This window comes from Conger conger, chromosome 3 (assembly GCF_963514075.1).
Source record: "Conger conger chromosome 3, fConCon1.1, whole genome shotgun sequence".
NCBI classification, from domain to species: domain Eukaryota; kingdom Metazoa; phylum Chordata; class Actinopteri; order Anguilliformes; family Congridae; genus Conger; species Conger conger.
The window spans coordinates 81,927,969-81,937,968 of record NC_083762.1 but is presented as its reverse complement, the minus strand read 5'-3'; the positions used below and the strand labels follow the sequence as shown (position 1 = coordinate 81,937,968).

Sequence of the window (10,000 nt, the reverse complement as noted above, 5' to 3'; positions counted from 1 at the left end):
CTCTTCCCCATGCCCTGCCCCCTCTCCCCCATGCCCCGCCCCCTCTCCCCCATGCCCCGCCCCATCTCCCCATCTCTCACCCATGACCCCGCCCCTCTTCCCCATGCCCTGCCCCCTCTCCCCCATGCCCCGCCCCTCTCCCCCATGCCCCGCCCCATCTCCCCCATCTCTCACCCATGACCCCGCCCCTCTTCCCCATACCCCGACCCCTCCAACCCATGACCCTGTCCCCTCTGCAGGGTTTGAACACCGTCACCAAGGATACCTACGAGTCGCTGAAGATGCAGCCGATGCCACGCCCCCGCTAAGAATGCACGTGACCTCTGACCTTTCCACAGTCTCAGCTAGCCAATGGGAGGAGGCTAGCCTTCACCTGCACGGGCAAATCCAATCAATCAGTAAATAGAGTTATTTTAAACACTGGGATTGTTGAGTTTTAAGGCGAATTGTTACAGATTCTTTATTAAGGGGGCAGGTATGTCAGTTTTTTACTCAGTATTATTTCAGCAGTATTGAATACTGAACACTTCCCACATCTCTAAATGCACATGTATTTTTTACTCATGTATTTGTCAGAACTGTTTATTTTCTGTGATAACATTTTTGCTTTGTTTTTGTATCATAGTGCACAACAAAAACAATGTAGGCAATGCTAATTACCCCCGACACCCCCCCCTCACTCCTCCATGCTCTCCATCTCCTACTCCCCAGTCCCTGTTTTATCCATGAGCCAGAGGTCATTAAGCTCAGTGTAACAGACAGTAGAGACTGTCACCATGGCAGCACGTGGGGCTGCAGTGCCCCTAGCAGGTTGAATCAGGTACTGCACATTTTACTGGCCATTACGGCTTCATGCATTTCTGGTTTCAGATCAAATGTGCACGTCTTGTGTTGAATGGCTTTCAGTTCACTTGCTTGTGATTATTTTATATACTGTCCAAATGTACATAGGTTCCCATCTGAGCGGGAAAATGCCATATTTAAGCTTGCTCATTATTTCTCACTTTCAGATGTAAAACTGCAATTATGCATTTCATTACATTTCTATGAAATACACTTTGTATGTTTGATGTCTTTAATTATTTCCTGGAGATGATTTCTTCAAGTTGATTAAATATAGGTGAACTATCAAATGAACAGCTTGGTTACTGGTAATTTTTCACTTTTCAGGGGAAATCTAATGGAGTGAATAAAAAAAATGGAACCCCAACGTTCACCAGATTATAATGTGTATGCGATGTGTAAATGTGAACAGTGTCTGTGTCTGAGTATGCACGCTAGCACACTCCACTCAGTGCATAGTGTGCTGTGTCTGAGTATGCACGCTAGCACACTCCACTCAGTGCATAGTGTGCTGTATCTGAGTATGCACGCTCTAACACCCATCAGCTCATTGGGGGGGGGGGGGGGGGGGCTCTATTTGTGGGGGGGGGGGGGGGGCTCTATTTGTTTGAGCTGCTGTGTATATGTATATGCATATGTACGTGTGTGTGTGCATGCATGTGTATGTCCGTGTGTGTGTGCGTGCGTGACTATGTACGTGTGTGTGCGTGCGTGTGTATGTACGTGTGTGAGTGTATGTCTGTGTGTGTGTGCGTGCGTGCGTATGTACGTGTGTGTGCGTGCGTGCGTATGTACGTGTGTGCGTGCGGGCGTATGTTTATTATTTAAATAAATCAATTTTTAAACGACGCAGTAATGTTAAATACTGAATGCCTTTGGATGAAAAGCGCTGGGTCTCAGCTGATGAAGTCAGGCTGGAGTGACTACAGACCTCCCTGCGTCAGACTACAGACCTCCCTGCGTCAGACTACAGACCTCCCTGCGTCAGACTACAGACCTCCCTGTGTCAGACTACAGACCTCCCTGCGTCAGACTACAGACCTCCCTGCGTCAGACTACAGACCTCCCTGTGTCAGACTACAGACCTCCCTGCGTCAGACTACAGACCTCCCTGCGTCAGACTACAGACCTCCCTGCGTCAGACTACAGACCTCCCTGTGTCAGACTACAGACCTCCCTGCGTCAGACTACAGACCTCCCTGTGTCAGACTACAGACCTCCCTGCGTCAGACTACAGACCTCCCTGCGTCAGACTACAGACCTCCCTGCGTCAGACTACAGACCTCCCTGCGTCAGACTACAGACCTCCCTGCGTCAGACTACAGACCTCCCTGCGTCAGACTACAGACCTCCCTGTGTCAGACTACAGACCTCCCTGCGTCAGACTACAGACCTCCCTGTGTCAGATGACAGCTGGGACACATGGGCATAAGGGCACAAACACACTTCACAGCCGATGTTAAAACGCTTTAAAAATGTGGTTTAATGATGTTTACAACAAAAGTGCTGTACAGTAACAGTAAAACATTCTTTTTGTACACATGTAAAACAAGAAAAAGTACAGCAGACAAATGCATCAACACAAATCCACAGAAATGTGTCCCATCTAGGCTACCATACTGTAGTCTCATTGATAATGCATTTCTATAGCAACAGGAGGATGACAACAGTGAGAGTCTATGGACTGGTACCCTCTCCACCGATAGCATCACCATGACAACAGTGAGAACTTGGTTAATCAAACCTAAAACCCAAGTCGTATGTACAGCCTTTAGAACCATGATACACCCACATGGGAAGGATTATACCCAAAACATACAAAAATACTGTTATTCTCCCACCTGTGTGTTAAAATCATGCTTTTACGTAAGTGAAATATACACCAACCAAACTAGAAGTTTAAAAAGGACAAAGCAAAAACAATTTTCTCAACAATCCAAGAAATATACCAAAATATACATCTAAACTTTGGAATGACTGTGATTAGGACCCCAGCAGCCCTGGGATTGGTCAGTTGGTGCACATGTGACCAGGTCAGAGGTCATATCTTTGGTATGTGCGTCAGGCAAACATTAGTTATTTAGATTTTCGCTTTGGGATAGAGCTGGTTAGAACCTACAAGGCCCACGTAGATTAAAAACAAACACACACACACACACACACACACACTCACACACAGAAAGACGGATTCACACGTGAACAGTGACAGTGCCTGGAGTGAGAATGAGAGAGAACAGGCTTGTCTCAGTGACCCATGAACTCTTCCCAATGCAGTGGGATTAAAACGACAGTTAAGCGCGTGTTTTAAAAGCTCCTCATGCACAATAAATAAAGTAAAAACTAAAAAGATAAAAGCCAAAAACAGAAACATTATGGGCAGGTAGATCATGATCAGAGGCAACCCCACCGGCCCCTCCCCCAGGCCACACCCCCATCCATAGGCCACACCCCCACCCACAGGCCACACCTCCATCCACAGGCCACACCCCCATCCACAGGCCACACCCCCACCCACAGGCCACACCCCCATCCACAGGCCACACCCCCATCCATAGGCCACACCCCCAACCACAGGCCACACCCCCATCCACAGGCCACACCCCCACCCACAGGCCACACCCCCTCCCACAGGCCACACCCCCACCCATAGGCCACACCCCCATCCACAGGCCACACCCCCATCCACAGGCCACACCCCCAACCACAGGCCACACCCCCAGCCACAGGCCACACCCCATCCATAGGCCACACACACTATACAGCACTGTGCTCGCAAAAATTGTTTAAATTTTTTTTTTTTTTTTTAATGTACATATACATGTTTCCTTTTTGTATTGTTGCGAAAAAAGCACTACATTCACTAATGGATCACATTAAGAATAATAAAGATTTTTGTCTGGTTTACATCATTGCGGGACATGCATGTGAAAACTGGGAGCCGAGACGACCTCAATCCCACAGTGCACCTCTCCCCCATAAGCAGGATCTTAATGAATCAGAATGGATTAACTCTACAAGCAGTAGCACCGACTTTAACAGAAGCACTGTAGCATTAGCAGTACTTTAACAGTAGCACCTCCTACAACTCTACCTTTTTGTCCATTTCATTTTTATTTAAAGAAATAAGCAAACAGCCGATAGCACAAAGACAGAGCAGGTGAGCTTGGCTAGAAGAGGATGTCTGCAGTAGGAGCTGTGTGTAAGAGGTGTTGTATGAAAGGGAGAGTTGAGAGGCGCCCTGTCACAGACGGGTACAGCCCCTCATCAGAGCAGGACATTTTGGGGTCCCCTCCAACAGGACCAGGGGTCCTACGGACACTGGTTCAGACCAGTTCAGACTGGTTTACCCCGGCTCAGACCAGTTCAGACCGGTTCAGACCAGTTCAGACCGGTTCAGACCAGTTCAGACCAGTTCAGACTGGTTTACCCCGGCTCAGACCGGTTCAGACCAGTTCAGACCGGTGCAGGCAGCACTAAGGTTATGCACACTGCTCCATTACGCCGTACTGAGCAGACCTAGGTTCAAATAGTATTTGTTTTAAATTCAAATATTGTTTTTATTTTTTTAGATTATTTTTATTTTTTTGCATTCAACTAGGTTTGCCTGGTGCATTGGAACACATTAAATGGCCATGAAAATGTAAACCACACCCATCTTGCAGGCTCAAATGCATCAGACAAGATCAACAGAGCACAGATGAGTATTTGAGGGCGGAGGCAGGCATCACGCTGCCCAAAGGGGGGCGGAGCGGAGGCCTGTGACACAGAGTGCTCCCCAAAACTGCAGACTGGACCTCCCTTCCACCGCCTCCTCCTCCAATCTACACGTACAGGGGGAGGAGAGGAGGCCTGGAGCCTCACACACTGCCCATGACACGTCACACACACACACACACACACACACACACACACACACACACACACACACACACACACACACACACACAGGACCATGTGACAGGCACACACACTCTGACAGCTCCTCCACTCCAGAGACCTGACAACATTCTAGAGACGAGGGTCTAGAGGGTTCTAGAGGGTTCTAGTGATGCTGCAACGCCGCTTCTGAACTTATCTTCATAAGCTTCACAAAGACCCACAGAACGAGGGCAAAGCCAAAGTTCATTCATGAGATGACCGACAGGATTGTACTGCAAAAATTTACAAAGCTTTTTTAAAAATCCACGACGTCAAACTACACTGTGATATGAAATCACCTCCGCCATAGCCTTTTGTACATGAGATGGCTGACGTTAAGTTTTAATGCTACATTTCTGATTCTCAACTTTGCTTTGTTACTGATAATCCTGCATCCAGAGGTCTCTGGTGAATGTTCAGAACAGATGCATGCCTTGGACATCACTACTGCACACGCAGATGCACATGATCAGTGAGGTTGAGTCAAATGCTGAGATCTTTCAGCAGGTACTGCGGTGGAACAGCTGAGGAATACAAGGCTGTGTCGCCCTCTTGCTACTGGAGGACTGAACTACAAGTCATAAAAGGCAAGGCCCTTGTTCTCAGCCAATCAGAACCCACCAAGCTGCTATGGAAAATAAACCAAAATCTACCTGATTGGTTCAAACAAGTGATTGACAGCATATGATGGCTCCACCCATCAAAGGGGGTCCATGATTCCTGTAGTAACCTCCTGTACCCCAAAAAGAGGATATCACAAATGTACAAACACACACGCACGCACGCACGCACGCACACACACACATATAACCTTATTTGGTTTGAGCTTTGCTTTATGACTAATACTGTACCCCCTGAACCCAAATATCCATCTACATTATAAACACCAACATTTATACCCATCTAAACCCACCGTTAGCTCGTATGCACACCTTAAACAATACTTTAAACAAAAACAAATAGTGTTAAGTCCTCCCCAGCTGAACACCGACCAAAACACACCCAACCTTTCCTCATCCTCTCTGTGTACACACTCTCACTCACTCACACTCTCTCTCTCTCTCTCTCTCTCACACACACACACACACACACACACACACACACACACCGAGCAGGCAGTCAAATTGAGCTCCAGTGTGCATCAGCTCTTTGGATCATATAAATATTGCATTATTGCATATTCTTATTATTACTATTATTATTACTATTATTTGTTATATAATGAAGCTCTGGTGTTAAAGACAGCCCTATGGACAGGTGTGCTCCACTCATGTTTGGTACATGTGAGTGGTGTAGTCCCCACCCCCACCCCACTTCCACTAAAGCTATGAGCAACACTTCCCTAGAGACACTGCACACATGCACCTCTCTATAGACACACTGCACACATGCACCTCTCTATAGACACACTGCACACATGTACTTAAAGCTCCATAATAGTGAGACGATGATCTGAGCTAAAACATATGCTTCCACACTTTAAAGCCTCCGGTGGTCACACTCACATACACACTCACTCACACTCACACACACACACACACACATACACACACACTCTCTCTCACACACTCTCACACTCTCACACTCTCACACTCACACACTCACACACTCTCACATACACACACATACACACTCTCTCACACTCACACACTCTCTCTCACACTCACACACTCTCACACACATATACACACACACTCTCTCACTCACACACTCTCTCACACTCTCACACTCACACACACACTCTCACATACACTCTCACATACACTCACACATACACTCACACATACACTCACACATACACTCACACACACACACACACACACTCTCTCACACTCACACACACACACACACATATACACACACACTCTCTCACACACTCTCACTCTCACACACACACACACTCACACACTCTCACACACACACACTCTCACACTCTCACACTCTCACACTCTCACACTCTCACACTCTCACACTCTCACACTCTCACACTCTCACACTCTCACACTCTCACACACTCTCACACACACATTGCAGCAGGAGGAGCGGATACAGCAGTAAATATGCAGGAGGCCAGAGGCACAGATTAAGGCAGGTCTCCGCAGTCCCTCAGTCAGAAGTTTGGAGATAAACAGTGTGATTTGTGCAGGCCACAAGAGACTGCTCAGTAACGTTAAAACACACACACACACACGCGCACGCGCACATGCATGCACACACACACACACACACGAACGGACGCACCGACCCATTCCGTGATAGCCGTTATTAACATAATAATCTACATCACTGAATAAATCTTTTTGGTTAGATTAGTTAGTAGTTTTCCAGTGGCAGTCCTGGACAGGAAGGACAGGGAAAACCACAGGAAGGGGACTACATTTCCCACAATTCCCCCACACAAACACAACAGGACTGCGCTGGTTTAGTCAGTCAGGTAACCATGGTCAACAAACCACTTCCTTGTCTCACTCGCACACGCACACATTGCCACACCCTCCCTCAATAAAAGTGTCCAATCGCAGCCCTGCCGAGAGGAAACGTAACTTTTTAAAGAATGATTGGGGGGGCGCGGCCTCACAGGAGCGAGCTCACTGTGCCTTGGCGGCCGTGATGATGGTGTTGGCGGGGGTTGTCGTGGTCACCGCGCGGGCGGAGGAGGGGGAGGTGACCTGCAGGTTGAGGGGGGTGGGGGACACCAGGCTCAGGGGGGTGCTGGCAGCGAGCAGAGACAGGTTCTGGGGGCTCAAGAACAGGGGCGTGGTCAGCAGACCAGAGGCCCCGCCCATGCCCGTACTGGTGTTGGCGAAGAGCAGATTCCCACAGCCGTCCAGAGAGGCCAGGGGCATGGAGCCACTGGAGGCCAGAGCTGGGGGGAGGAGGGGGAGGAGGGAACAGAAGAGCACAGGAGAGGAGAGAAAATAAGAGTTATCGAGCTTTCAGTACGTGTGTGCAGTGTCAGGGAACAGGAAGCGGAGCAGGTGGGAACAGGAAGCGGAGCAGGTGGGAACAGGAAGCGGAGCAGGTGGGAACAGGAAGCGGAGCAGGTGGGAACAGGAAGCGGAGCAGGTGGGAACAGGAAGCGGAGCAGGTGGGAACAGGAAGCGGAGCAGGTGGGAACAGGAGGAGGAAAGGAAGCTGAGCAGGTGGAAACAGGAAGAGGACAGGAAGCTGAGCAGGTGGGAACAGGAAGAGGACAGGAAGCTGAGCAGGTGGGAACAGGAAGAGGACAGGAAGCTGAGCAGGTGGGAACAGGAAGAGGACAGGAAGCTGAGCAGGTGGGAACAGGAAGAGGGCAGGAAGGTGTAAAATAAACCCACGGCTCTTACCTTGGATGGTGGCCAGTGTGCTGTTGCTCAACAGGGCACCACCGAGGCCCCCTGGGGCCAAACTTAGCAACCCGCCACTAGAGAGAGACACAGAGAAAGAGAGAGTGGGGGAGAGAGAGAGAGAGAAAAAAAGAGCAGAAGAGCACGGGGGGGAGAGAGAGAGAGAGAGAGAAAGAGAGGGGGCGAGGGAGAGAGAGATGTCAAGTTGGTAACTATAGCACAACGATAACCACATCATAAATAGGGAACATATCACATAGTGAGAACTTAGGTGATGAAACAACACGAATGCCACACAGGTAAGTACACCCCCCCAGGCCCCCCCATAGTGCAGGTGAGGCGGGACTGACCCCGGGGTGAACTGCGGGGAGGTCATGAGGGCGGGGCCGAGCCCTGCGGCTGCTGCAATGGCGGCTAAACTGGGCGTGGCCACCACCACTTGCCCCGCCCCCTGGGCTCCAGCTGGCTCCGCCCCTGCACTCTGACGCTTGCCGGAGGCGGGGCTTAGCAGGGACGAGGTCACCGGCGAGGTCAATGCAGTCACCGTGGAGACGACCGGCGCTGTGCTCTTGGTTAAAGCACCGAGACTCGCGCCTGAAACAACACACAAAACAGAGCCTTGATGTAGGTGCAACACTGGGCAGCCTGTAGCCTAGCGGCTAAGGTACATGACTGGGGCAGCCCGTAGCCTAGTGGCTAAGGTACAGACTGGGGCAGCCTGTAGCCTAGTGGCTAAGGTACAGACTGGGGCAGCCTGTAGCCTAGTGGCTAAGGTACAGACTGGGGCAGCCTGTAGCCTAGCGGCTAAGGTACATGACTGGGGCAGCCTGTAGCCGAGTGGCGTAGTTTACCTGTGAGAGTCAGGGTGGTGTGGTTTACCTGTGAATGCCAGGGTGGTGTGGTTTACCTGTGAATGCCAGGGTGGTGTAGTTTACCTGTGAATGCCAGGGTGGTGTAGTTTACCTGTGAATGCCAGGGTGGTGTAGTTTACCTGTGAATGCCAGGGTGGTGTAGTTTACCTGTGAATGCCAGGGTGGTGTAGTTTACCTGTGAATGCCAGGGTGGTGTAGTTTACCTGTGAATGCCAGGGTGGTGTAGTTTACCTGTGAATGCCAGGGTGGTGTAGTTTACCTGTGAATGCCAGGGTGGTGTAGTTTACCTGTGAATGCCAGGGTGGTGCTGGCTGTGCTGGTGAGGGGAGGCAGAACTGGAGTAACCGTCAGGGCCGCCGCAGAATTACTGCTCACGAGGCTCGCTGTGCTGGGGACCTGAGAGAGAGAGAGAGAGAGAGAGAGAGGGAGAGAGGGGGAGAGAGAGAGAGAGAGAGAGAGAGAGGGAGAGAGAGGGAGAGAGGGGGAGAGAGAGAGAGAGGGAGAGAGAGGGAGAGAGAGAGAGAGAGAGAGAGAGAGAAAAGATTGAGGGAGACAGGGAAGAGGGTGCCTGTTCTAACAGGGTGTAGTGCGAGCAGATCGTACCATGTGAGCAGGGGGTATATTCTTATGCCAGTGCAGTGTAAGCGGGCCGTACCATGGACACAGGGGGGGAGTAGATGGCTTTGCTGGCACTGCTGCTGGGGGGGTTGATCCTCTTCTCTTTCTGCCGACGGTTGCAGAACCAGACGCGGATCACCTCCTTCTCCATGCAGAGCTGGTCCGCGATGGAGGAGATCTCCTCCGAGGAGGGTTTGGGATTCTGCTGCAAGCGGAGGAGGAAACAGAGCTTCCCTTTCAGCACAAGGAGTCAGGCTCCGAACCCGACAGCCCAGGAGGGTATGTGTTCAAACCCCAGAATGTGAGAAACCCAGCACAGGCGTGTAAGCCTGGTTTATCGCTCACCTCCAGGCCTGTGAGTGAGCAGGGACATCGGGAGTGAGCAGGGAGTGAGCGGGGATAAGTGAGCGGGGAGTGAGCAGG

At 50.4% G+C, this 10,000-nt stretch overlaps 2 protein-coding genes across 6 annotated transcripts in view; one reads left to right on the top strand and one right to left on the bottom strand.

Annotated features, from left to right (window-relative positions):
- Positions 1 to 1,133, top strand: part of LOC133125155 (T-cell surface glycoprotein CD3 zeta chain-like) — a 14,054-nt gene extending 12,921 nt beyond the window's left edge. Inside the window, exon 8 of the mRNA XM_061236900.1 lies at positions 240 to 1,133. Within this exon, the coding sequence (XP_061092884.1) occupies positions 240 to 308 (69 nt within the window). The 3' untranslated portion in view covers positions 309 to 1,133. The remainder of the gene's footprint in view (positions 1 to 239) is intronic.
- Positions 1,134 to 3,543: 2,410 nt separating this feature from the next.
- LOC133125317 (POU domain, class 2, transcription factor 1-like) overlaps positions 3,544 to 10,000 on the bottom strand; it is a 17,943-nt gene continuing 11,486 nt past the window's right edge. For all 5 annotated transcript variants that reach the window (XM_061237141.1, XM_061237142.1, XM_061237143.1 and 2 more), the window contains exons 10-14: positions 9,615 to 9,782; positions 9,247 to 9,355; positions 8,438 to 8,681; positions 8,088 to 8,164; positions 3,544 to 7,627 (exon numbers count right to left, since the gene is read on the bottom strand). In XM_061237141.1, coding sequence (XP_061093125.1) covers positions 7,350 to 7,627; positions 8,088 to 8,164; positions 8,438 to 8,681; positions 9,247 to 9,355; positions 9,615 to 9,782 — 876 coding nt within the window. In that variant the 3' untranslated portion in view covers positions 3,544 to 7,349. The remainder of the gene's footprint in view (positions 7,628 to 8,087; positions 8,165 to 8,437; positions 8,682 to 9,246; positions 9,356 to 9,614; positions 9,783 to 10,000) is intronic.